Source organism: Anser cygnoides, chromosome Z, assembly GCF_040182565.1.
Source record: "Anser cygnoides isolate HZ-2024a breed goose chromosome Z, Taihu_goose_T2T_genome, whole genome shotgun sequence".
Taxonomy (NCBI): Eukaryota; Metazoa; Chordata; class Aves; order Anseriformes; family Anatidae; genus Anser; species Anser cygnoides.
Genome location: NC_089912.1, coordinates 81,598,303 through 81,625,906, shown reverse-complemented (window position 1 = coordinate 81,625,906; position 27,604 = coordinate 81,598,303). Strand labels below are relative to the sequence as shown.

The following is a 27,604-nucleotide window of genomic DNA, read 5'->3' as shown; positions in this document are numbered from 1 at the left end:
TTCTGACAGCTGTATTTGGAAGATTGAGTCATTGCTCTAGTGTTCTACATGCTTCATAGTTTAAAAAAGGGAGAGAAAATGTTCAAAACATTTTTTTCAATGTTTATTTTCATTATGCTTTCCTTCTCATAATAAATGTACATGGTATAGGCTGGAAGAATGTTTGTTAAAGCCTGTTAACTAATGTTCTGTGTTTTTTCTAAAGCTTCGGTACAATTGGCAATAATGGTTAAATGACAGTACTAACACAACAGTCTTGGAAGAAATGGCATCTTGTCCAAAAACTTCTTCATGGACTGAAAAGAACCCATAAAAGGACACATTCAAATTCAAAATAATTTGAAAAAAGTCTGTATTTCTCTTTCTAATTACTTACATGGCACTGGTATAAATAAAACAGTAAGTAATGCGGCTAATTGAAAGTTTTCTTTCTTGAACTTGATTCTGAAAGTGCCTCAAGGCATGTGCTTGAACTGCTAGTGATTTCAGTGCCCCTCCTGGAGGAGTTTTGAAGGTGTTTTACCGTATGTGTTTTCTGAGGCAAAAGTGAGTCTTGTCAAAAGTCAGCCCACAACAACTGGAAACACTTCTGCTTTATAAAAAAAAGTTTTCCTTGTTCCACAACGTAGGAATTACATTTCTGCAGTAACAAGTAGCGTTGTATATAAGGTATTTTTGAAGTAGTTTAGTATTCAAAACAGTTGAATAAAGGAAGTGCAAATGTAACATTAGGAGATTTAAAGTAGCTGTAAAAGATGGCAATAACATTACATGCATGCCAAGTTGTCTAGTTACTAAGAAAGATACTAGTTTTGTTCTGTAATCAGTGAAATAACATTTAATCAGCCACTTCACTAAGCTTGGGGATAGAAGCGGAAGAAAGATGCCTTTATTGTTGCTCCTAAGATTTGTAAATTGTGATAAATTGAGAGATTGACAAACACATGTACTGTAAATTACTGCTTAGTTTTACCTTCAGGGAGAAGCAAGAGTGGGAAGGCCGGAGAGACAGAGAGCCAGAAAGCAATACAGAGTCTTCCAGGAGCAAATGCTGTCACAGGGCACTAGCATAACATTTAATCTGTTCTTCAGGGAAAACTAATCACTACTGTGTTTTGTTCTTCCACAAATAATCAAATGTTGGCCTCAGGTTCTGCAAATAGGAAGACACTATTGTTCTTAATCATTCAATCTTAGGCTAATGAAACCATATTATTAGTCTTGAATAAGAAATAAAATTGTTCAAACTGAACACTGAACTGAGCAGAAATGAGGTTCAGCCATCTGGTACATGTGTTAACCATGCATATGCCCAACCCTGACCAATTGACCATGCCAATGGAGCAACGACTTAGAAAAAAACATCTGTTGAAACAAAATGTCAATTTTGTTATTTGCATAATTTTTCCCCCAAAGCATACATATTTCCCTGGAAAATATTATAATTAAGGTAGAATAATGAGAAACCACAATTTTTGGTTTCTTATATTTATTTCTTATCATTTCCTTCATAATTGCCCCTACCGTGGAGAAAAAAAGGCAGTGAGACAAAACATTTTCCTAGTAGTAGCAACAGTAAATCAAATGAACCCTGAAAGTTTTCAATGAACTTTACTTATGATTTAGATAGCTTTTCTGTTTTCTAGCAAAAAGATCCCAAGGCATCAAAGTTATCTGCAAAAACTGTGAAAAGAGATCAGGGTGGATAAACACATCATCCTGGCACCAGATCTTGAGATGGAAACCTCAGTTAATAGAATATGTTGTTCTGAATATGTATATATTTTTAATTTGAAAACAGGTCTTGTCATTGTCGGTGAAGGAGAAATAGCTAACCATAGTTCTGTGTTTTGTGAGAGTTAGAAAAAACAACAATTAGTTTTTCATTTCAGAAGTTGATTGTTTCCATTTGGAAGTCTTTCTTTTTTGTTAAAATGGTTGACAGTAACAGGCTTAATAAATTGTCTATCCTTTGCTTTTCTGAAACTATTTGTAATCCCACCTCTAAATAACTGTTAAAGGCCTCACACAACTGCTGGACCCAGAAGATCATCTATATAAGGAACAAGTATTTCTACAGAGGAGGCAGGTAGTGACATCTCATGTGCTGTTGCTTTTCCACACAGACTGTAAAGCCATAAAATCTCCCTTAAAGTAGAAAAAAAAATCTGAGGTTGAACTCCCTATTTTTAGGTAGGGAATGTGAAGGATTTGGTATTCTCCCTCTCTTTCCCTCCTTCCCCCCGTTTCTGTTTTTAACCTTCCTGAACTGTTACAGAATAGGTGGTTTTATGGTTTTTTTTTTGTTTGGTTTGCTTTGTCTTCGTGAGGCTATTAAAAATATTTTGCAGTATCTTCTGAAGCTCTATATAGAGCTGCCTCAGTTCTCATCTGTAATATTAACCTTCCCCTCTCATCAATGCTTTTTCACTTGCATGTTTCACAGGAACTAGAACTTTTTGGTATTTCTTTGTAAGTAAATTTCTAGTTGGCTCCTAGTTTATTTATGTTGAGTTGAAACTGTAGTATGTGTAGGTGATGAAGGAAGGTTTTGAAATTGGAACCACACAGTAGAGCTGCACATAATACCAAACACATTGAGTCAGTGTTTAATAACACCACCTGAAAGCATTTTTTTTTAGTTTAAGAATGGTGAGAACTTCTGCTCAGCTCTGCCCTGGGAAATGCAGCCTGTTCATCTGGAGTAGCCAAAGAGTAAACGATGACTGAAGGAGAAATAGTATTTCCTATGGGGCAGGACATCCAAGGGTATTTGGGTTACAGAGATGTGACTTAGAGATTACAAGTTTTAGTAAGTTCAATACTTGTGATTGCACTGAAAGGCTCCTCCATGAAAGGCAAGTTGCTTGCTGTTCTCTCTTAGCTTGTTGAAGCTCCAGCCCTGCACACACTGTATCCACACAGTCAGCCCTAAACTATACTGATATTTGAGGGTCTTTGCTGATTCATAGGGATACCTTGAAAAGTCTGATAACAGGATCATGCCCCGGTACTGTGCTTGGAAGCTTTGCAAATCACTGTTGTGCCTATGCTCGTGCTTGCTGCACTGGGGCTACAAGATACAATATTTGTTCACACTCCAGAGTAGCATCCAACCAACCTGTGTACGTGTTTTTTTCTGCAAGCGAATAGGTTCCATAGCAGGAATTTATATTTCCATCTTAGCCACTGTATACATCTATACTCTGTGTGTGTATAGCGTGTGTGTTTGTTTATTAATGTTCAAGAATTTAGTACCATTCAGAATATTTTAACTTCTTTTTTCACCTAGATTGGCAGATTGGTTATTGGGCAGAATGGTATCTTATCCACACCTGCTGTTTCATGTATTATTCGAAAGATCAAAGCAGCTGGAGGTATTATTCTAACAGCTAGCCACAGTCCTGGGGGACCTGGAGGAGAGTTTGGAGTCAAGTTTGAGGTTGCTAATGGAGGTGGGTCTTTTTTTATTAATGCGTTTACCACATTGCATCTCAGTTTGATGAAAATACAGTCCAACTGATTTTAACTGTTAGTGATTTTGGTTATTCTGTTAGAACTAGAAAGAACACTTTTTTTTTTTTTTCTCAAGGGTAGGAGTGCCTTTGTTTGCATGCATATGTACAATAAATATTAAGTGTTCATTAAAGTCCTTGTGAGATCGGTAAGATTTCTACTATGGAGTTTTGCTATCCCATTTTTATTATATTTTACTTGGTCTGCCAGATCATTGTAACAATTTTCTTCCTTTTATAAAGATGCCTATGAAGGAACTTCATTTTGCTTGTATTTCTGTATTGCTTGTCTTGGCTTACTTTAAAGTGTTTAATTTCAGAAGTGCTATAAGCAGCATAACTTACATGTCTTATATAGAAGAAAGAACTTCTCATGTTTACCCAGAAAATAACTGCATTTATCAAAGGAGAGTTGTACCACTTTAGTTAACTATTGTTAAACACTATTGTTAAATAGTTAAAATCTCACTCTTGAATAATGTAATTTATGTATACAGCTGATGTCTCATTTTCTGAAATCTGCAAGTTCACACGTAATTATGTTACACATTGTATATATTTTATGTTGTAGATCTGTGCACACCCATAAAACATCACAGTGACAATTGCTGACACCTTGTATAATTCATAAACGTAGAGTGCGTTCCTTTTGAAAATCTCGAAGTGCCCTTAAAATAATGTTTTCTTGCCTATTTTGAAGCTGGGAAGACTTGACAAGGGGGTGCTTCTCCCTTGTCTGTTGTTTGACTGAAAAACATGCATAGTTAAATCAGTGGGATTTTATAAACAAAACAGGCTTGAATCCTAGAGAGATTAAAGGGACTATGTAAGGGCAGACAGTGAGAAAGCCAGGGGTAGAGCACAAACACGCCAGAACCAAACTGTTAGATGTTTTAGCACTCTGTAAACTTCAAAATACCATGTACCACCTAAAATCTGTTTGATAAGTAGGTAGCAGTTGGTGGGGCATTTTTTTTTGGTGGTGTATTTTGCCTTTTTAAAGAAAATTCAAACAGGCTATTAAACTTTAAATTTAAATCTTTATAAATATATATACCTGTGCTCCTCAAGCACAGGTCACAGAGTTCAATTATTTATGATAATCTGCAAGGACAAAATGCGAAATAGTTGGTTTAACTTGTCATTGAGAAAACGTGGGTTAAGCACCAGGCAAGACTATTTGTCTCAGAGAATAGTTGAGCACCACAACAAGGTCCTAGGGGAGGCTACTGTTGCTCAGTGTTCTCATGCAGTCTATTTTGCAGATCCTGGCTGGGCAAACAGGCTTATTTCTGTAGTTGTAGGAGAGAATGCAGAGTGACACTATGGGATTGCCTTAGCTGGAAATATTTCTAGATGAAATATCCATTCATTGAGGATGATCTAGAGCTAATTAAACCTGTCCTCACCCTACAGGTAGTTTTGGAATAGACCAGTAAGAAGTCATTTTCTAAGCCAAGTAAAGAGTTAAGTGACTGTTACTTGTTGTATTGCCTTGGACTATCTGATGAACTGGATCTGAGATGTGGCAAGGTGATTCATGTGGCAAAACTTCATTGAATACAGCAGCATTGCTAGAGGAGGTGGGGATTTAGTGGTGAAAAGATTGAGACATTGGATCAGGAGAGAGTGAACATAAAAGAGAATATAGGAAGTCGTTTTTTCAGAGTGGAAGTGTAGGAGAAGAAGAGTCAGAGAAGCCAGAATGGTCTTCTGTTGTAACTTTGACTGAAATCTTGTATTACGTACAGCATAGCTTAGGTGGTAATTTCTACATAAAGCCTACAATTTTTATCAGATTGTCAGTAAATTTTGTAAAATATAGTCAATCTTCAGGATTTGGTAATAAAAGTAATGCATGAGTAAGATGTGATTTCTGTTTTTCAATGACCTAACTGTTCCAGGTCAGAATTGCTGTCAAGCGATAAAGTTATTTTGAATTCTAACAAAGATATATTTCATTAAGCCATTGGAGGGAAGCTGAAAGAAAATAACTCTGTTAATCTGTAAAGTATTTATTAATGATAATCTGTGCTGAATGAAATTAAGTGAAACACCAAACTATCTCAGCTTCACAGGTATGCATTTGCAAAAACCCTACAAAATACCAGAAACTGTTTCTGACAGTTTTTCCATTAATATATATGTTGAGATCTGTTGTAGAAGAAAAAATGTCAAAGTCTTTGAGCAGTAAACCCAAGGAAAGTTGGCTGTAATTGTTTTTCCCTGGGTAATGATTGACTTAAATAAGTTTTATGAATGCATTGAGTGAGATTACACTGTATTTCCATATTGTATTTTTTTTTCCAAAAATATGTTAAATGTGTTACAATGTAAGAAATGACCATATTTTACTACAGTGTTCTTTTTTGGGGCTTATTCTTCAATACTGCTGATACATTCTTAAACTTTTTTTTTTTTAAGTAGCAAACTTTTTTTGTAAATCTTAAAATTTGAAAAAAAAATATAAAAAATGAAACAACATGTTCTCTTTTCTTACAGGACCTGCTCCAGATGCAGTTTCAGATAAAATTTATCAAATCAGCAAAACCTTGGAGGAATATGCAATTTGTCCTGATCTCAGAGTTGATTTATCTCGCTTAGGAAGACAAGAGTTTGATCTGGAGAACAAATTCAAACCTTTCCGAGGTATAGACATAGGCATTTATGCATGCTACATTTGTTTATTCTAGATACTAGAGTTGCTGCAGAATGATAGTTGGTAACTATTTAAACAAAATTTAATTTCTTTGTAATGCTTTACTACTACCAGTTCTCAAAATATTAAGCAGTACAGGTAAGTGTTCCATTTGTCTTGCACACAAGGGAGCTAAGGCATGGACTGCAAGTGCGTTGGGCCTTACCATTTAGTCAAATACCTATGTGGAATATATGTGCTTAGGGCTGCTAATGGTTAAACACAAAACATATTTTTGGGCTAGGTATAGTTTGCTCATGTAAGTCTTATTGGCAGAACAGTTAGTGAGAATCTTGCTTTACTCATTCTTTGCTCATACTTCCTTTCTGAAAAGTTGTGAGATACAGAAGGAGTAACTTAAAATGTGAAGTAACACGAAGCACATGTTTAATTTTAAGCATGTCAACAATTTTATGGCTACACTTGACTTAAATTGAGATAACACTGCCATTTTGTCCTGAAGGAGTCAAAAGCAAGGGAAGAACTCCAGAAGAGGAATATTCCAAATAGTGTAAAACTTCTGTGTGGCCTTGGGAACTATTCCTCATTCTTGATGGTCTAGAATTAAAGCCACTTGGTTTTCCACAATACATTTTCTGAGGGAAAGTACATTTTGATAGATGAAGTTTGTGATTTAAATACAAATCTTAAATTACGTTTTTTGTTTTGTTTTGTTTTGTTTCTGTTGTCATTTAAAATAACATGTTCTTTTTGGCTTCTATTTCAAACAAAAAGCAAAGAAAATTCAGCTCTTAACACCACTCCAGAATCATACTTGATCGCTGAATTTTGATTTTTCAGCATTTTAATCTCTCCAAATTGTATTTTTCAAAATGAAAATTGAAAAAAAAAAACAAAACAAAATACCTGACAAGTAGCATAAAAATAGATTAAAAATAACTTCAATTTTATTGAATTTTCTTCTGAGGAAAAATTGTTTCCCAATCATCTCTCCCCAGAATGCATCATTCTGGGACAATATAGCTGCCAGAGAACCCTCCTGCAATTGGCCTACAGGTACATGAATAAATACAATTTACACAGGTCTGAATGCAAAATCAAGTTGCAGAAAAAATGAAAATAATTTAAGAAGTATTTTAAGATTTTATCTGATGTATTTCAAACTTCTCATTACTCAGTTGTATGAACTAACTCCTGCAAATCAAGACTACAGAGATGTTGAAACAGCTGAGAATAAGTCAGTTGGATTTGGCAGGAACTAAAATAATTTTTAGATTTTAATCTTGCATGCACTTTACCTTAACATGTGTGAGCAGTTCCACTGAAGTTGAGGCATTTGTTCATTTGTGTGAAGCTTAGATCCTGCATATACTTTATTAGGAGCAGGGCTAAGAAGATATACAAAACTGTCTTTTAGTGAATTTTTGAGAATGTCACTTTATACCACAGAATTGACTCTTTTTCAAATAAGCTTTACAGATTACTTTTCAGCCTTGGGATTTTTTTTTTTTTGGGGGGGGGGGGTTGTTTCTCAGTTCAAGTGTATTTTCCTAATCTATTCTAAGCTTTTTTCTTAGGCACAAAAATATCTGTGTCATTTTCATGTTACGCTGAAGAAGAGCAGTGGGGTGAGGTCAGTGTTTCTGAGGAAAACTGGCTGATATTCTAAGTAATAATTTAACTTGTAACTAAATTATTTCAAGATATTCATTTAACCAGATGAAAAGGCATTTGTATAACATATGCTTTTTAATTTAATTAGGAAAAGTAATATGTTCCAAGATGACTGAAAAGCATGGCTTTTGACAGGTGCTTGATAACTGCTTTGATTATGACAGACTTACTTTCATTAATTCATTTTAGTTTGATCTGTTTTACATCTGACAGAACTAGAAAAATTGTATCTCTGTGCCTTTATGAATTCACAATTCAGATTAGCAAGACCTTAGCAAAAAAACAGATGTTGTGTTTGAACCTAACTTTCCCGAGTCAGTAAGTTATAAAATGCAAAAGTATAGTAGTGAATTGACGACAAACTGGAGACAGATTTTCTAGGTGCCAAAAAAATGAGAAGAATAGGCTGTACATCTCTCCGGATGGGGTGATACAGATACTGCTGTCAGATAATAGAAACTGTGACTTTATATCCACACAGACATCTTCCATCTTCTGCAGTCCTTTACCAGGTAAAGCTGCTAACCTGAGCAAGGCTTAAAGCCTAATGGAAGCCACACTGAAATCAGGAGAAATCTTTTACTTTGCCTCTGTGGACTTCAGAGCAAATCCATATTATGTAGAGGTTGCACGCTCCGATTATTGTTCAGGTGCATGGGTTGTGAAACTGTTCTGGGAGACATGTTCCCATATGTGAACTGTACAATTTTTCTTTAACCTTATTTTTTCCAGTGGAAATTGTTGATTCTGTGGATATCTACCTCAATCTCCTTCGAAATATATTTGACTTCAATGCAATCAGAAATTTGCTGACTGGACCCAACCAGATTAAAATAAGGATTGATGCCATGAATGGAGGTATGAATTTAAGTTACTGTCAGGACAAAACTGTGAGTACACTGCAGTGGTTTACCAATAAAGGTATGGTGTATAATAGTCAGACTTTTTAGAAAAACTTGGGGCAATAAGACAGGATTTGAGCATTAGGCTAGTAACAAAGACAATCTTAACAATGGGTTAGGCCCCTTACTAGGTGAGGGGGTAGATATTTCTTGATAAGAATCGAAGGCATATGTATCCAATTTTTATTTTATTTTATTTTATTTTTATTTTTCTGCATTTGGAAGCAAGCAGGATGAGCTAATCTTGCCATGAAAGGATGATGAAGTATTTGCAGTGTGTAGTTACCAAGGATGTTGCAGGACAGTCTCTACTAAGGGTAAATGGTATAAAATTATTTAAACATGAATAAATTCCACCCAAGAGTCCTCAAATTGTTGGCTGAGCAATAAGGAAGGGAATGCTTTGTGTCACATACAGTTTTGGAGAGAATGTAATTGAAATAGTGTGTAGAGCTCTGATGCCCACATCTATTGCAGAGTACTGAAAAGTGCTAACGGTGTCCAAAAAGATGCATGGTCTGGCTAAGGGTTAGAAAAACTGATTAATCATAAGAAATTTAAAGGACCAGGTTTGTTCACTTTGTTTACAAGGTGGTAAGGTGATAAGGACTTTATGACTTTGTATCGTGATGGAGAAGTAGCTGTACTGTAAATACACTGTACACATGCAGTAGCATATACAAGAAGTTTGTGCAACAGAGAGGTTTTTTTTCTCATTTTTGTTCAGCAAAATCATGACCCAGTTATCTCTTTCCAAAATACCAAGAAGAATCAACAGAAGAAATCTGAGGCCAGACAAATTCAATATGAAATGTAGCACACATGTTTATGGGTTATGGTGGTTAATCGCTGGAACAATCTATCAAATGAGTTGGGATTTGTCATATTTTGGTGGCAACTCACCAAAATGCCTTCCTGGATAAAGTGCATTAGCCAAAAGTGAACCACCAGCCATAATAGAGTTACAAACTGTAAGAGAGTTAGTTACAAACTAACTAAGAGCGAGTTACAAACTAGCTCTTCAGCTTTGGAATATGCTTTTGTGCATGTAGACACTGCTGGTTTAACATTGGCATAGAGAAGAATAATTTATCATGAGTCTACTCTTGATAAGAACCTCAATCATCATTTATAGTATATTTATGGAACTGGCATCTAAATTTTCTTGAACACAAATTTCTTGCAATAATGTGTAATGTGTGTAATGTGTGGAGAGAGAGGAAGCAAGAGCAAGTGAGAAAGCAGTCACTTGTGTTTTTTTACCTCTGTGTGACCTGTTCACACTTGCACTAGGAATGCAGAGAGCTCAGTCAGTTGTTAGTGTCTGTTCAGCCATCGAATGCTCTAGTGTAGATTTCAGACACGACTAACGTTACAGTTTCTCCATAGAAGCAAAAGTTTTAATTGTGGGATGGACTAATGTTTCATATAGTTTGATAATGACTGCATTTCGAGGTGCATGTGTGTTTAGGTTCCTTTTATTTCTGGGCTGAAATGATAGACATTTACTATTAAAGGTTATAAAATATTCCTTGTAGTTATTTAAGATGAAGACTCATGGGTTGAAGAATATAAATTTATATCCTTTTTTCAGTAAGTAAAATCAGGTAAGTCCTACTAGGGAATTAAGAAAAGACATGAGATTTTAATAGGGAATCTAGGTGAAATAAAAAGCTGCTCCAAAATGAAACTCGGTGTTTCTTTTGGATAGTCCACAGTATTGCATATACTAATTATGATATAATAGCGTGAACTGGGGTCTTATTTGGCTACATCGTAAAAAAATAAAGGAGTTATTTTGGAGTTAGTTGAAAGAAAACTTTTATTTATTCTCTACATGAGAGTAGAAAAAATGTGGTAAAATTCATTGGTGGACAAATCTGTTGTAATTTCAATAAGAATTAGAAACCTTTGAGGAGCTTATTCCCCATTTGTATTCCCCTATTGTTTACTTTCTTTGCCAGTATGTTTGTTAAACTGTTACTTGCATTCTGGGACACCCAAAATAGCATCTCATTTTTATTTTAGTAAGGAATACCCCTAAATGTATATGATAGTTTCTTTCCCTAATAATAGCTAAATAAAACTTTGATCTTTCACCCTTCAGTGATTACTTTTTCACTTCCACTAGTGGGGCAGTGTGTTTTTGATGCTGACTTGCCAATTGGTCATTTACTATGGGGACAATCACATACTTTTATATGAAATAATAGTCTGTCTTCTGTTGGTAAGACAGATGTATAGAGTTGCTGAAAGTATGTTTTGTATCAAGTCTCCACGGTACTGTGAAAAATTTAAATGTCAAGCATATGCTCTTGTGATTGCATGGCAGATTTCTGTTTTTACAGTTATGGGACCTTATGTGAGAAGAATCCTGTGTGATGAATTAGGAGCTCCTGCAAATTCTGCCATAAACTGTGTTCCTCTAGAGGATTTTGGTGGACAGCGTCCTGATCCCAATTTAACATATGCAACTGCCTTGCTGGAGGCTATGAGAGGCGGAGAGTATGGATTTGGAGCTGCTTTTGATGCTGATGGAGTAAGTATTTTAATTCATCTGGAGGTTTCAATGTAGTTGTTGTTTTATCTGGGGTCGGATATGGGACATGTAAGTATAATTTATTTGCTTTTCAGTAAGTCCTCAAAATGGAGTGGTGATACCTTCAAGCAAAGATTATAGTATTTGTACTCATAAATCAGACACATATGGGGTAATTTGACCCTGCAGATGTTTGCAAACTGAACAGGATGTGAGTCCGGAATGAGAATTCTTTAAATATTAGGCTTTTTTTTTTTTTTTTTCTGTATTGGTGTAAAACTTCCCCAGGTGGGAAAAGGCAGCATATACAGATAATATTGACTTGTCACAGTTACCTAGTAACTAAGTAACTAAGTGAAGTCAGTTTTGGTTATCATCACAAACTGAAGGTTTTTTAGCTAAATAAAGCACTTAATAGTGTTTGTTTTATTTTTTTTTATGTCATATTATCAGCCTAACAACAAAGTATTACAGAAACAGCTTTCTGACCTGACAGGATGTGGGAATGATGAAAAGGCTGTGAAGAACAGAAGCTGTTTTTTGTTGTCCTTATACACAAAATACCCTCCTACTCCCTGTATAGTGCGTGACATTGGCAGAAAGATTCTCCTACACAAGCATTCCCTGGCAGGAACAGACCTACTAAAGTATCATGTAGGAGGCTGATGCTAGGGACTGATTTGGAACTTCTGTTTGTAGGGCTTGAGGGAATTATGTTGTGATAGTGAAACTGTAAAGCTGTCAGGACAATGCCAATAAATTATTCTGCCCAAATAGGGATCCAGGTAACCCAGAACCTGTTCCTTTTTTACTGTATCTGCAGTGGTTCTAAGAAAAGAAATTACCTTTCCCCAAAATGTAAGATTTAAGACGCTTTTTTGTATCTCTTGTCTTCTTCAGGACCGCTACATGATCCTTGGCCAAAATGGTTTCTTTGTTAACGCATCTGATTCGTTGGCAATTATTGCTGCCAATCTGTCTTGCATTCCATACTTCTGTCAGATGGGTGTCCGAGGATTTGGTAGGAGCATGCCCACCAGCACAGCCCTGGACAAGTAAGACAAAACATATATCTCTATCACCTTGGTCATTTCATTAGTTCTCTCTCTGTTTTGTATTATATAGGAATACCAAAATTATTAAGTCTTTTGATTAAAGCTTCTAATTTTCACAACCTTTATGTGCTTGATTGTTTTAACTAGTTTCAAGGATGTTTTGATCTTACCTAGATTAATATTACCAACCTTTACTTGGATGAAAAAAGTTCAATACAGTGTGAAAAGGAACTAAATCGGTAAAATCTTTCTGCAAGTATGAACACTGAGTTATTCCTTTTCCAAATAACTTCACTGTTTTTCTTAATAAATAATGGTTTACAGCCTAATCAAGGCCAGTTGAAAGTATACTTAAGCTATTTCTGACAAGGCAAATCTGCTCCAAAAAAACCCTGGTGAAGGTGCATCCTCTGTTAGCAGATGGATTTTAAACAAGTCTCATCCAGGCCTATATTTTCTATAAATCTCCTCCTAAGAGGATTAAGCTAAATGTTGTTGCCTTAGATTTTCCATGTGGAAAGAGTGTTCACAGTGATAATTGTATCTCAGTATTAATCTGGCTGCATAGCTTTACTAACAGAAGAATGATCTGCTGCTCCTATTAAATTGGTCTAATCAGGAAACAGTCATTTTAAAATGAAATGTAGCTTACATGAAGAGATTGATCACTATTTGAAAAACAAGAATATTAGGGTGCTTCTGTATTTGGAAAATTCCAAAAATTTACTAAATTCAAAGCTAGCAGCTTCATTGAATGATTGACTGAATCTTCAAGGAAATATTCCTTACTTGTAGGTGGATGGTCTGTTTTAAGAAAATACTGTTAGGATGGGGTTTGCTGTATTTTACCTAATCCATTCAGCAATCTGAAAATCTCATTGTTTAAGTGAAAGCTACTATTGTATTAAGATAATACATGAAATAAATAGAGGTTCATTTTTGTTATACAACCTGGAGTATGTACGTTGTTGTAAGACTTGAAGACTCCGTGACTTTAAAATATGTTTGTCTTTCTTCTTAAAGCTGGGTAAGTACGTCAGAAAGTATGAATGTACTGAAGTCCCCTTCAGTAACACTGTGACTACTTGACATATGTTCTTGACAATGTTTATTTGACCTTCTGGAGCACAGATTGTCTCGTAGTCATTACTGCCTTATTTAGTTCGGTGGAGCTAAGTCTTATTATTAAATAAAACTGAGCAATTGATAATGATGGGAGGATGTAAATATTTTCCTAGCCATTCTTAGAAATATTTATTATAATGATGTTTGCTGCTTGTACCCAGGACACTTTAGTTTTTTTCTCTTTTGTTTTGAGGTTGTCTGTGTTTTCCTGAAGATTTAAAAGTTGCATCCTTTCAAAGATGGTTACTTTTGTTTTGTGACTCTTCATTTAGATTAATGACAATCCAAAATACCTGAATTCTGAAGTTTCTGTAATAATGCCATAATGATATCCAGATATTCATATGCTTTGGTGGCCAAAATTCTATAAGTTGCTTAACTTCCATGTGCCAGTGCTGAACTCAGCCCTTGAAGAGCCCAGCTTAGTCATGAAATTACACACAGTAGTTCCTCTTAAGCAAGTCACTTTTTCTATATAAGGGCTGGCTACATGCATTGACATGCAGTAAGCAATATTATAAACACCTTCCTCAAAGATCAACTAGAAGAATTATTGAACAATCATGTCTTCCAGGATTCCTGTTGGAGCCCACCTTAAGGAACTGCTTAACATCCAGGAAAGATTGTTTTCTATAAGAGCGATTTTTCCAGAAAATTGTAGAATGTCATTGTCTGAAATCCAATATATTGCCTGAAGGAGTTTCATGTTGAGTTGGATTCCAATCTCATATATCTCTATACATAAGGGACAGTTGTACTAGTGTCAGTGAAATCTTTCTATGGGACACTGGATATAAAATAAAATGCTTAAAGCATTCATGATTCCATTCCCATGGACTAAAAAGTTAACTTACAAGAAAAAATAAATAATTGTGTATTTTGTGAGTTGTACTTTTGAAGGACTAGAATATGTTGCCAGTGCATTGAAGCAAAAAGAAAAAAGCAAGACTGAGCAGTTCTGTGTAGAATTAGTGTACTAGTATAATGTTTAGGATTAGAAACCTGAACTCTCTGCAAAGGGAAGGGAAATCCTTTCTCTTCAAGATTATGACGGCTGATAATAGACAGCATGTTGTTTAGTGTGACAGTACCATCTCTGTTTTCTGCTGCATATCTCATCTCCAATATAATTAAGTCAGTGTGGAAAATATTTTTGTTCTCAGTAGAACATTCAGAAAAGAAAATATAACACTCCTTCTTTAAATTCTGGAGTAGGTTTCAAGTTGCTGCTTACTTGTGTATGCTTTTAATCTATTGTCTTTTTTGTTTCTTGATCCTTTTTATTCCTTTTTGATAGGCTGTCTTCTGTGCTCCAGGGACAATTGTCGTAGAAGCCCGTTCTATATCTGCCCGTACAGCTCATGCTGCAAGCTCATGCACTGGAAGGAAAGGATTGAAAATTAAATTAGAAGTGTACTGTGAATATTAATCCTGGCAGAAAAGAAGGAAGTAATCATGGCATAGTTGAGGCTGGAAAGGATGCTTGGACATCCTTTAGTTTAATAACCCTGTTCAAAGCAGGATCAACCAGAGTGTGTTGCTAAGGGCCATGTCCACTGGGCTTTGGGTGTCCCCAAGAATGGAGACTCCACAACCTGTCTGGGCAACCTCTGCATGTGTCTCACTACTCTCACATTAAACATTTATTTTTTGTGGTGAAGCAAAATTTCCTGTATTTCAGTTTGTGCCCATTGACTCCCAGCCTGTCAGTGGGCACCACTAGAAGAGTCTGTCTCCGTCTTCATTCCTCCCTTCCATCAGGTTTTTATGCACATCGGTAAGATTTCCCCCTGAACCTTCTCTCCTCAAGGTTTAAAAATTCTGTCTCTCTCAGCCTCTCCTAGTATGACAAAAGCTCCAATCCCATAGACTTCTTCGTGGCCCTTTGGTAGAACTACTCTAGTAGGTCCGTATTTTACTTGTTCTGGAGAGCCCAGAAGTGGAGACAGGATCACAAGTCCTGCTGCACCAGTACTAAGTAGTGAGGAAGACTCACTTGATCTGCTGGCAGTACTTTTCCTAATGCAGCCCAGCATGTTGTTTGTCTTCTTTGCCACAAAGGCTTATTGCTGGTATGTGGTCAAGTCATCGTCCACTAGGACCCCAGGGCCTTTTCTGCAGAGTTGCTTTCCAGCTCATTGGCCCCCAGTATGTACTGGGATTATTCCTGCCCTTGTGCAGGGCTTGGCATTGCCCTGTGTTGACCCTTATGGGGTTTCTGTTTGCCAGTTTCTCAAGCCTGTTAAGATTCCTTGTAGTGGCTGCGTAACCACCCAGCATATTATCCACTCCTCTGAGTGTTGTATCATCTGCAGACTTGTGGAGGATACACTCTACCCAGTTGTCCAGGTCATAAATAGAGCCATGGTATAGACCCCTGGGGGACACCCGTAGTGATTGGTCTCCAACTGGAATTTGTGCTGCTGATCACATCTGCTAGAGCTTTTTTTTTGCCAGTTTTCAGTCTACCTCAATGTCAAGTTATCTGCTGTGTGTTTCATCATTTTGTCTATGAAGATATTATGGGAGAGAGAGTTGAAAGCCTCGCTGAAGTCTATATAGACAATATCTGCTATTCTTCCCTCATCCAGTGAGCTAGCCACCTCACCATAGAAGGCTAACAGATTGGTTAGGCATGATTTCCTCTTTATAAATCTGTGTTGATTACTTGCAGTCACCTTCTTGTCCTTCATAGGTTTGGAAGTGATTTCCAGACTAGGCACTCCAACTACCTGCCAGAGATTAAGGTGAGGCTGACTGGTCTGTAATTCTCTAGATCCTCTCTGTTGCCCCTCTTGAAGCTAGGATTGATATTTGCTTGCTTTCTGTCCACCAAAGGCTCCCTCAGTTGCCATGATCTTTTGAATATAACTGAGAGTAGCCTGGCAATGACATTGTCCAGCTCTCTCAGGACCTGAGGTCTCATGTACTTGTGCATGTCTTGTTTGTTTAAACATTCCCTGTTGTGTTTCTCCTTTACTGAAGGAAAGTATTCCTTGCTTAAGAATTTTTCGCTCATCCCTCATCTTACATTTGTCCTTAGAAAAAAGCTCTTGTGTTACATAGTTGTAGTCACAGTAGAAAGTGTGAATTGTTAAGGTGAGTGAAATGTCTCACAGATAAAGCTTTAATCGAAGTATTGGTTAAAATGGACTTGCTGAATTAAATCCTAATGAACTTCCAAATAATGATTTTAATGAAAACTGTAAAAAGTTTTGAATGAAATATCACAGTTCATCATCTGATGTTAGCTGAAATCTGTCCTGTTTGCCTAACTTTCCAAAGCTGCTTGGTTTTTGCCTTCCTTGCAACTATTAACTATTTGCTGTTATGCCAGTACTGAAGATTTTGTTAGTTTCTAAAATGGACATCAAAATATGCATCAAAGTATTTATGGTGGGTCTTGACCTTGGCAGCTAATAAACGCTTATCCAGCTGCTTTCTCCCTATCCTCAACAGAACGGGGAGAGAAAATAGGATGAAAGAACTCATGGGTCAAGCTAAAGACAGGGAGATCTCTTACCAATTATGGGCAAAACACACTTGACTTGGGGAAATTTATTGCCAACCAAAACAGATTTGGGCAGTGAGAAACAAAAAAGCCACAAAAATTAAAATAATACCTTCCTCCTGTGTCCTGCTTTTTTTTGCAGGCTTAACTTTACTCCTTTGTTCCCAACTCTTTGACCTTTTTCCCTCAAGCTGCACAAGAGGTTGGGGAGTAGAGGTTGCAGTCAATTCATAGCAGCTCATTTCTGGCACTCCTTTATCCTTACGCTTCTCCCCTAAAGTAGCATGGGGTCTCCATGTGGGCTGCAGTCCTTCAGGAAAATGTTTGTCCTGTATGGGCTCTCCACAGATGGCAGTTCTTGTCAGGGAATATCCACCAGCTTACAGCATGGGGTCACCCACAGCACGCACGGTGGATATCTCCTCCACTGTTGTTCTCTCTGTGGTCTGTGGGGGAACCTCCTCCTACTCCTTCTTCACAGACCTTGGTGTTTGTAGGGTTGTTTCTTGGGCTTTTTATTCCCAAGCCCTCATTGCTGGGCAGCATTTTACCCTTTCAAAAGTTTGTTTTCTCTGAGTTGCCACCATCTTGTCTGCTGGTCTTAGCTGTGTCCTGTGCTTTGTCCTTTTCGGAGCTGTTTGAAACTATCTGGGTCTAGTGTGAGGACCCATGCCCTTGCTGCCAACACCTGCACGGCTACACCCAGTGTAACAACTAAAACAAATCCTTTAAATGATTAAATATTTCACTCACATCTAGTCTGTCATTTGTTCAAGTTTGCATATATTCCATTTGAGATAGTAAACTCAGAGCAGATCTTATAGACAAAGATTAAGTGGTGAATTGTGTTCAAATTCATACCAGTTTACTTTAATAAGTTGCTTAGATGTCTCACTTACCTTGCTAGATTTAATCTTGAAGTATGGTAACTTGAATTAGTAATAATTTGGCTTTGAATGCATGTCTAGAACTATTCAATTCCATTGGAATAGTTGTTTGAAAACAGTTTGAAAAGTCTTTTTACATATACAAATAAAGATACAAATAAAGGAGAAGGACAATCAGAGCCAACTGTGATCTACAGCATGTGATAGCATGGACAGCAGGCTATGCCTGAAAAAGTTGTGAAGTTACCAATTTCATTTCCTTGAGGAGAATAAGAGTATCACTTCATTAACAAGGGAGGAAAAGCACACTTAATAAACTGAGTACTTAGAAAACATTTCTACTGTGCTGTTGAATGCTGATATTCCTTATTTTTTATATTTTGACAATCTAATACTAAAAAATGAGAAAATGTGTTAAAAAAATGATGATTGAAAAGGAAATGACAATATTTGTAATGCTATATACAGTAGGTTAGAAGAAATAGTACCTAGAAAAGAAGCAAAACTTGTATTGTACTTGCTATGTCTCAGTCTTCCTGAAGAAGTTAGGAAATGCTAACTTCAAGCATATCTATCTGGGATTTAATAATGCAGTCATTACTCCGTAAAAAAATTAAAACACATGGAAATGCTTTCCCAGTTGATTGTTGTTACAAGTAAGAGAATGGAGCTAATGATGGTCATAAGGATGTGAACATTCCTTATTTTTTTTCATGAGACAATGATGGATTCTGCTAGGCATGCTTCATTGTATTTGATGGTGTAACCATGTCTCTGGAAAAGCACTTATATTTTCAGAGCCCCACTAATGACTGAAAGGTATAATTTGATCTGTGTTTACAAAATGAATTTGTTTAGTGTTGTGTACCCAACTGTCTTTTTGGGCCTGCTTCTGTGTCTCAGTGATAACATAGCTTTCACAGGAGAGAATTGGCTCAATAGAACTACTGTCTTCTGAGGTCATGGGACCTCTTTTACCTGGAATCTTGTCTGTAAAGCAAAGAGAAAACACGTCTTCTTATGGTGCATCCATATTGTGTGGCCATAGTTTAGACTAAATCATTATATTAGAGCTTTTCCTCCAGCTATTAAAATACCACCCATAGCACGTGAAAGAAAAGATATAGAAAATCTAGTAGTTTGTTCACTTTTATGCATGTTTAATAATTTTTCAGCGTGCGTTTAATAGAGGGAAGCAATAATCTAGAGGACTTAAATATTGCTTAGGAATACACCAATAGCAGATGGAGCAGTGGATTACAAGATAATTCACTTGAGATTTTTGACATTTACATGTGTTTGCTTGAAGTGACTGCTGGAGTATACTTGTATGTACTGTAGGAAGAGTATAGCAGTTGACAGGAAACATCTGCTTTAATATGCTCCAACATCAACAGGATTGTGGCAGTAAGTCTCCAGACATCAATTCTCTGGCAATACATAACCTTAGGCTGGTATTCTTTTTCTTTTGGGGAATGTGGAGCTGTGTACACTGTTGAACAAACTATTCTTTTTCATATCCTTGTATTCTGGTTTATCTGATGTCTGCTTAACAGAAAAGGAAATGGAATACTGAGATGTTAGCTAATGGTCTGCAAAATGAGAATCACAAGAGTGAGCAAAAGTTGTTTCTGTAGGAATTACGAAGTTGGGTGGGTGTGGAAAATAACAGTCAAGTTGGTACAGGAAAAGAGGATTGTTTAGAGAATTCATTTATGGCTATTGTTTCTATGGCCAGGTCAGTATAACAACATTTAGTTGCTCTGATTATATTTTTCCTGAGCAGAACTAGTCACCTCACCACTCAGTATCTGCTTTACATATGATAGCCCATCTTTTAATGCAGTTCTGACACTTCAGTTTTCTGTATGCTGACTGTCCATTTACTGTCTGGTTGGCTAGAGGCAGGTTTTGAGGGGGCCTGCAGTGATAGTGACTGTTCTGACTTAAATATCTTCATGCAGCGAATAGGGTAAAGATGTGATGGCTCTGAATAAACTATGTTGGGTGCAGGAGGAGGCAATCTCTGTTAGCAAGAAACTCTTAAATTCATAGTGCTGATGAGGATTTGGAGGGGGATCGGTTTTGTCCGAAGCACAGCAGAAGGGTTCGCTGAAATGGCTCTGCCTGTTTTGTTCCTGTAGGTCAGAAGCCCCCAACATTATGAACGGCAATGAATGGCACAAAGGACGGGATGAAGAATATTAATCCAACTATCTGTCATCTTAGTATTATTTTGCCCAGTTGCATGGCAAAGGCTGTATTTTTGCTTACTCATTATTACCAGCCAAATTCCTCTCAATTATTGCTTAGAGAGGAGCAACAGTGCTCCAGGAGTTCTTATCTCATTGTAAGAATTAGGAAAAAACAAAAGAATTGGCTTGTAGGAATTGCCCAAGAAGATGTCCTCTCCATTCTTAGCTTTTGTCAGCTTGCTTTTGTCTCTGACTCCTACCTGGAAACACTAGAGAAGCAAACATTGCTTCCACTAACAAATATTGAACATCTTTCTTTGGCATTGAAAACGGTTGCAATAGAAAGAAACCACAAGGGCATAATGAAGTTTGAATGATGACTTAGTGCTTACTGTGTTATGTCAGAGTCAAACTATGCACAAAAATTAATACAGGCTGGTGAGATGGCAAAGAAAGAAGGACTGAATGTTCCCCTGAACGTGATTCCCAGGGCCTGGTACCAGCAAGGACAGAGCTACGGGGAGGCAGTGCTCTATAAACCCAAGTCTCAACTGGGGGATACAGCCCCACGCAGACCTCTTTCCCTTTGAAATGTTGGACCCTCTCTGTACATTTGGAGAGTATTGTGCAGTGTGAAGTGCCTGTGCTGCTTCTTCTTGTCCCCTGCTTCCCATCCCCCAGTTCCCTGACACAGCAGGAGACTGTCAGGGAAACAAATAAAAATTTAAATAGTGTCTTCCTCAGAAATCTGTGCTGCATATATATGCTTTCCTGCTGTGCTATAATCATTCCATTATATGTAGGATTTAGTGTTCCTGAGGGCAATTAATGTATGTGTGCAACAGAGTGCATGCATTGTTAGTTCCTGAATCCTGAAAGCAAGTAGGAATACAGGAGATCACGGAGCCTGCTGAAAATAGATGTTATTTCATCTCTAGACAACTCTAAATAGTTACATAAATAAACTGGTAAACTTGAAAAAATTAGGAAGTTGACTTTTCTGACCAGATAGTGGGATTGCTTTCGGTAATAGCTCTGTGGGTACGTTCAGTGTTGGCTGAATAGTATCTAGTAGCGTGGCCGCTAGGTATGTGTATTTACAGAACAGTGTACATATGAATGAGTGGATTTATGTACAGAGCATAATCAACTGAGACATCATTTGCAGCAGATCACAGACTGAACAGGTAAAAATAGACGCTATGCTGTAAGAATTATTTTGAAGGAGTAAGGGACTCAGGCCTTCAACTAGTGCCTAATGCACAAGTCTTAACTAGGCTGGAGTGAGGAGGGTCTTTCTAAGTGCTGCCACCTGTCCTGAATCTAACTGAGTCAGTTGAAGGATGTCTAGTCAAGCAAGCTTAAAAAGGCCCCATGTGTTTGATTACAACTACTCATAAAAACGGATTATAGCATATTCCCTTGACTCTGTTACAACATGGTTTCAATCTGCAGTTTAACTTCAGGCTTTTCTAACTAAAAGATTTTCTGTAATGTCTGATCTCTGAAAGAGAATCTATTCGAACATGTTCATTATTAAAAGTTATTGTGCAATCTGTCTATCGATACTCAGCTAGGTATAACTCAAACAGGTTTAGTGACACTGTTCACATCTTCAGCGTGAAGATCTTGAATACTTCACAGACACGAGGGCATTGATCAAACCTCAGCCCTTTTTGTGTGATTGCATAGGGACAAATACTGTCTTGGAATAAGCAAGTGAAGAGAGAAATTGTATCAGCTTATGTAATCAGGAAGTAGGCTCCCAACAAGTTCATTATAAATAAGTTATTTGTAGACCAGAAAATTAAGAGCTGTTATTTTCAGAAGTGATCTCCAATTTGGAGACTACCAGCTTTTCTTTTCCTTGTCTGATCTTACTTTCAAAGGATTCTGAGGACTGGCTGTTTCCATTGACAGCCTTTACGTAGCAAGTTTGACCTTGGCCATTGACTGTTAATCTTCTTTAATTATACACCGTGTTTGAAAAAATGAAGTCTAAGTGATGTAGGTAAGTTAAGACGAGTCTACTGTGAAGCAGAGACTTAAGGTTTCCTGTGCTTTAATCAGAGATCAAGGTTAAACCCTTGTCTTCCCTCTGTAAGCACCAAAAAAAAGTTTTTGGATGCATTAATGTATGTGGCCTTTTATTGCTGTTTATCAGGCAGTAGCAATTAAAACAACATGCAACTCTTAGTTGCCATGGAGAACAATGTACCAAATTCCACTTGTGCCTTTGTGAATATTTCTCTGAATTTTGCTGAAGTTTTTTAAACTTTTGTATGAAGTTTTTGTAACTTAGTATCTTGTTTCATTGTAACCATATGCTTTTCTTCTGTATTCTTGATGATCTATTCTAGCGACAAAGTTTGTGAAAGAAGCAGGATTGGTACTGTGCATTCCTTTCCCCACATGGATGTCCTTCACTCTCGAGTTCTAAGAGATTCTTCCAAAATAATGACTTCTCCAAGTTATAAATACAGCCTTCTACTTGGCTGATGGAGCATTCACTTGCTGTAACTGTGATTTGTTTAAGTTTTGCCAGTTGTGACGCTGCTCTTTTTATCTTCCTTCAGTGGGATAAGTCAGTCTCACTTTCTCTTATCTGGAATAGGCTTGCGGATTTTTTAAAACACCTCTGTCGAGCTGAATCTGTGTCACATATAAGCAGTTTTTAAATTAGACAAAACAGAAGGACAAGTGGAAGGTCTGTTCTGGAATGCTGCAGAAGAACAGCTGCATAAAACCTTCATAAATATAATTTAACATGTTGGAAGTATAATACAGATTTGTTGAGCGCTGTGTTATGGGAAATTTGTTCAGGATTTGCAACTTTTTAAACAACACTGCAACAAAAATGGCTGTGTATGTCCTTTGTGTCCTTGTATATCTGATAAAGAATACTGTTTTTTCCCTTCCAACTTTCAAATATGTTATGCAGCTAAATGTTTTATTTATATAAATATGCCATGTTTCAAAAGCTTTGTGGAGAAAAAAACCGCAATTATTGTTACAAGGCATTGCAATCCTTTCATTAGCTCTGCCTTAGTTTCATTTCTACAATGTGCTTGTAATCTAGCTGTTATCCTCAATGTATTGTGTATTTTTGAACTTTCCGGGAGAGAATGAATTGTGTTTTTGTGTTTTTCAGTGGCTGCATTTAATTTCTTGGAAAGAAAAGTACAGAAAGCATGTCTGTGCACTAGGAAATATCAGTAGGAAACCCTGTGTTGTTCTCTGTGGCTGAAAGGTCCTGTGGCTTACATCTTTACTTCGCACACAGCTTCGTTTTTGGGCCTGAAAGGGATTCACTGGCCAGTTCTGACCCTGAGGCAACCGACCCTACTAGGAATGGTGGGTTGCAGTTATGCAGTTAGTTGCCTTCTGGCCTGTGCTTGAAGTGGGCAGCTATGGCTCTGAGCCTGGAATGAACAGGTTGATTGGTTGTACAGTGAACAGTTTTCAGGACTGAGTGTAGAAAGTTGTATTGAAAACTCTTGACATTTATCAATGAAAAGAAGAGTTGAAAGCTTTACTGTGCTCTGTTTCCAGCTTAAGTTATGACTGTAAATGAGGTCTGCTTGTACAGTTTGTCTGCCAGAGTTAGAGAGAACAAGATTTTGTGCTTGGTGGGACATAAACGTATTCTGTAATAATTTATTAAGAAATAAGTTTATTTGGAGTCTTAACAAACAAACTTTTGTCTGGACTTACTCTGCCACATGTGAAAACTACCTGAAGAAAAAGAACAATTTTTTTGCAAATCATTCTGAGCAGGCCTTGCACTGTGCAATGGACAGATGTTGGGCAACAGTCCACAGTCTCCTTAGTAAAGTCCACAGTAAAGTCCACAGTCTTCTTAGCGACACATCTGTCTTATATCTGAAAATGTATGTGAATATGAATAAGCAACAAGAATTTCTACAAATGTCTTGATAAAAAAGACCAAAGGCATTCTAATTAAAACAATCTGAGGCATTGCTCAGCAAGTCAGGTAAAGAAGACTGTGACTACTAAAAGAGAGTTTAAAATAAAGTCCCCTTTTACTTTCAAGGATTTATGCAGTCTTATTTTCGGCTTTAACCTTGAAAGACTCCCACGTGGATTAGCATGTCTGAACAAGTTTCGTCTGTGTCAGACAGCACAGCTGGTATCAGCCCAAGAGCGACCTCTCCAATCAAAGGATTTTTGTAAATTGGTGACCTTCATGGAGAAGGCTTCCTGCTGATTTCAAAGAAAACCTTTCTGGCACAGAATTTCAGAACCGTATGTTTGAAATTCTATTTTTTATGTGTATTTTTTAAAGTGTGATCTTCTGCTAATTTAATAGATCAGATTGTTTTCAAATTAAGAAGACAGGAAATTGTTCTTTACATTCTGGTGGCTTTGAAGAAGTTCTCTGTAGAACTGTGATAGAGCCACTTAACAATCTTCAGAGAAATATGGGAGTCCTGTAAGAGCAGATCTTACTTTAAGACTTAGTCACTTGAATTGTCAGATTAATTTTGAAGGAGCAGAAACATTGTCTTCTGCTTCCTTTTGTGGAGTAATGAAAGAGGCCTAAGATCTTTCCAGAATCAGAATAAGGAGGTGAAAAGAGTGGTGTGTGTGTGTGTGTGTGAGAGAGAGAGTGCTCTTAGGAGAACCTAGTATTAAAGCAGAATGGAGGTTTCCTTTCTTAATAGTATTATAAATTACCATTGAAGCTCTGTTTTTAGTGTGAGTCTGAGAAATCACTTTTAATTTCACGTAGTACACTGCAGTCAAAACAGAATGAAATTCTTTCTATAAACAGAATATATGAAAAGTGCTGGAATACTCTGGTAATTTTTACTATAAGAATATTGCAGATTCCAGATATAAAGAATATCCAGTATCCAAATCCAGTGTTCCAAATATAAAGAAGACAGAGCTGGGTTCTTTCCAGTGGTGCCCAGTGACAGGGCAAGAGGCAGTGGGTACAGACTGAAACGCAGAAGGTTGCATCTGAAAGGAAATGTTTTTTTTAAAAAAAAAAAACCAAACAAACGAGCACACAACTTTATAGGGTAACTGAGCACTGGTACAGGTTGCTGAGAGTGGTTGTGGAGTCTCCCTCCTTGTAGATATTTAAAAGCCACCTGGACATGATCCTGGGCAACCTGCTCTGGGTGACCCTGCTTGAGCAGAGGGATTAGACCGGATGATCTCCAGAGGTCCTTGCCAATCTCAACCATTCTGGAATAACAATCTATTTCTGTGGCATATTGTAGTTTCTTCTTCATTTTAATTTTTCTTTTTCTCTGTTGCTGTGAACACTATCATAAAGTTCTAAAACTGCTTTCTTCCTTTCCCTTCTCAGCCAAACATCACTACCACACAGAATATTTAGTAACTCTCAATCTCTAAAATCCACAGAGGAGTTTGCGTAAGAGAAAAAGCAGAAGAATTTTAAGGAAGAAAGTCCAAATCTAGATGGCATCATTAGTGAGCAACTAGAATAAATCATGTCTGACCAAGCTAATTGCCTAGGTCATACAATAATTGAATCTGTTGATAAGGGTAGGGCAGCAGACATAACAAGATTTTCGACAATGTGTTTTGCAATACTCTTTTATTCAACTCAGGACTTTATGATCTGGATGGGTGGACAACTATACAGGTAAAAGTCAGCATACATGGTTTGGTAGTCAGGCTTATGAGCCAGTTGTTAATGAGCTCGTAAGAAAAATAAAAATAGAGGGATAGTGCAGGAGTCCACCTGTGACCTGTCCTGTATAAATCTTTATCAGTGATCGGGGAAGGGGTGGAGGGCACTATAACCAAGTTTGCAGATGATACCAGATTGGAAGGTGGCCTGTTGGTATGCTGGAAGGTATCAGAGAGACCTGGACAGCTGGGAAGAACAGACAGACAGGGACCTGATGAAATTCTGCAAGGACAGATGGTGAATCCTGTCCCTAAAATGGCAGAGCCCTGCAGTGACGCAGGCTGCAGGCAGAGGAGCTGGAGAGCAGCTCTATAGAAACCTGCTCTTAGGTCCTGGTGTGCAGTGAGCTGGGTGAGGGCCATCTGTGTGTCCCAGAATCAGCAGCAGTCTTGGCTGTATGAATGAGAGCATGGCCCAGAGCCTGTGGGAATTGATTATTCTCAGCACTTTTGAAAACACTTCCACATACTGTGTTTGGACCGGGGATTCTCAACACAGGAAAGATCTCAAGTTGGAATGAGTTCAATGAAGGGTCGCCAAGACAGCTGGGGGCTGGAGCACAGGCCCTAAAAGAAGTCTTGGGAGCTGTGGGTTTGTTCAGCCTGTAGAAGGGATGTCTTTGTCAAGACATAATTGCAGCCACCTGTAGTATCCACCTATATAAATGTCAGGATGGAGCCAGGCACATCACAGCTATGTATGATGAGAGGACAAGAGACAACACATAGTTTGGAACAAGGGGGTTGTTCCAAACCCATCTGGATTAAGTAATGAGCAACCTTATCTTACCTCATAGTTGACCCTGCCTTGGTCAGGAGGTTGGACTAGGGATCTCCCATGGTACCTTACAATCTGAACTTTTTTTTTATTGTGCTGTGGCCCTCTGAAGAGACCATTGCTGGAACATCCTGGTGCTGCAAGATTGTTAAGGTTGCCAGCATTCTTGCAGTCCTGTAGTTACCATGATTATCAGCAAAGTGATGTATAGAAAACCTCTATCTTAGTTTCAGTTCTTTCATTTTTTGTTCTCTTTTAAATGCAAGAGATTAACCAGCTGGAGAAACTACACTTTTTTTTTTTTTTTCTGATCATTTTCTAAGCTATCCTGCTGACTCTGAGTGAGAGGATGTGTGCAGTATTACAGTACTTGGGAGGTGAGGAAGAAAATGCAGTGGAACCAGCCAGTAACTTCTGACAAGTACCTAAGACTGTCGTTTCTCTGTTACTTGGACAATTCAGAGTACTGGAACTCCAGCTTGAATTGCTATCAAAACACATTTTGGTGCCACAGGTTGTAGTTATATCTGTTTTGTGTTGTTATTAATGAGCGTAGACACAGTGCCTTTTGAACCAGCTGACCTCACTGTAATAGGCCTAAGCAGGCTAAATATCATTGGTCACATGTGTACTCCAAATTACTGGAGAGTCTTTTTCCTGTAGTTGGTTCATGGGATTCTTGATTTTTTTTTGTAAAAGGTCACAGGTCTTGCCAATTGTTAATGATGTGCTTACCGAGACTCACCTACGGGCATGAACGTACGGACAACAATCTCAGTAAGGATTTGCAGAATAATGTGAGACGTGTGCCCTCCACACCTCTCATGAGGAACCTGTAGGCTATGAAACTTTGTTCTCTTTCCCTGTACTATGCATATCTTAAGGGTCCTTTTGACTTTTCATTTTTGCACTCTTTATGAAATTCTTGCCAAATCCTTAATCAGGCAAAGTCCAGTACTGACCTTAAAGACCACCCAGTTCCAACCCCCTGCCATGGGCAGGGACTAGGCCACTAGGCCAGGTTGCTCAAAGCCCCATCCAACCTGGTCTATAACACCTCCAGGGATGGGGCATCC

The 27,604-nt window shown here is 37.6% G+C and overlaps 1 protein-coding gene across 1 annotated transcript in view; it reads left to right on the top strand.

The window, feature by feature from the left end:
* Positions 1 to 27,604, top strand: part of PGM5 (phosphoglucomutase 5) — an 85,285-nt gene that overhangs the window by 5,000 nt on the left and 52,681 nt on the right. The window contains exons 2-6 of the mRNA XM_048051707.2: positions 3,293 to 3,455; positions 6,018 to 6,164; positions 8,581 to 8,706; positions 11,099 to 11,289; positions 12,190 to 12,344. Coding sequence (XP_047907664.1) covers positions 3,293 to 3,455; positions 6,018 to 6,164; positions 8,581 to 8,706; positions 11,099 to 11,289; positions 12,190 to 12,344 — 782 coding nt within the window. The remainder of the gene's footprint in view (positions 1 to 3,292; positions 3,456 to 6,017; positions 6,165 to 8,580; positions 8,707 to 11,098; positions 11,290 to 12,189; positions 12,345 to 27,604) is intronic.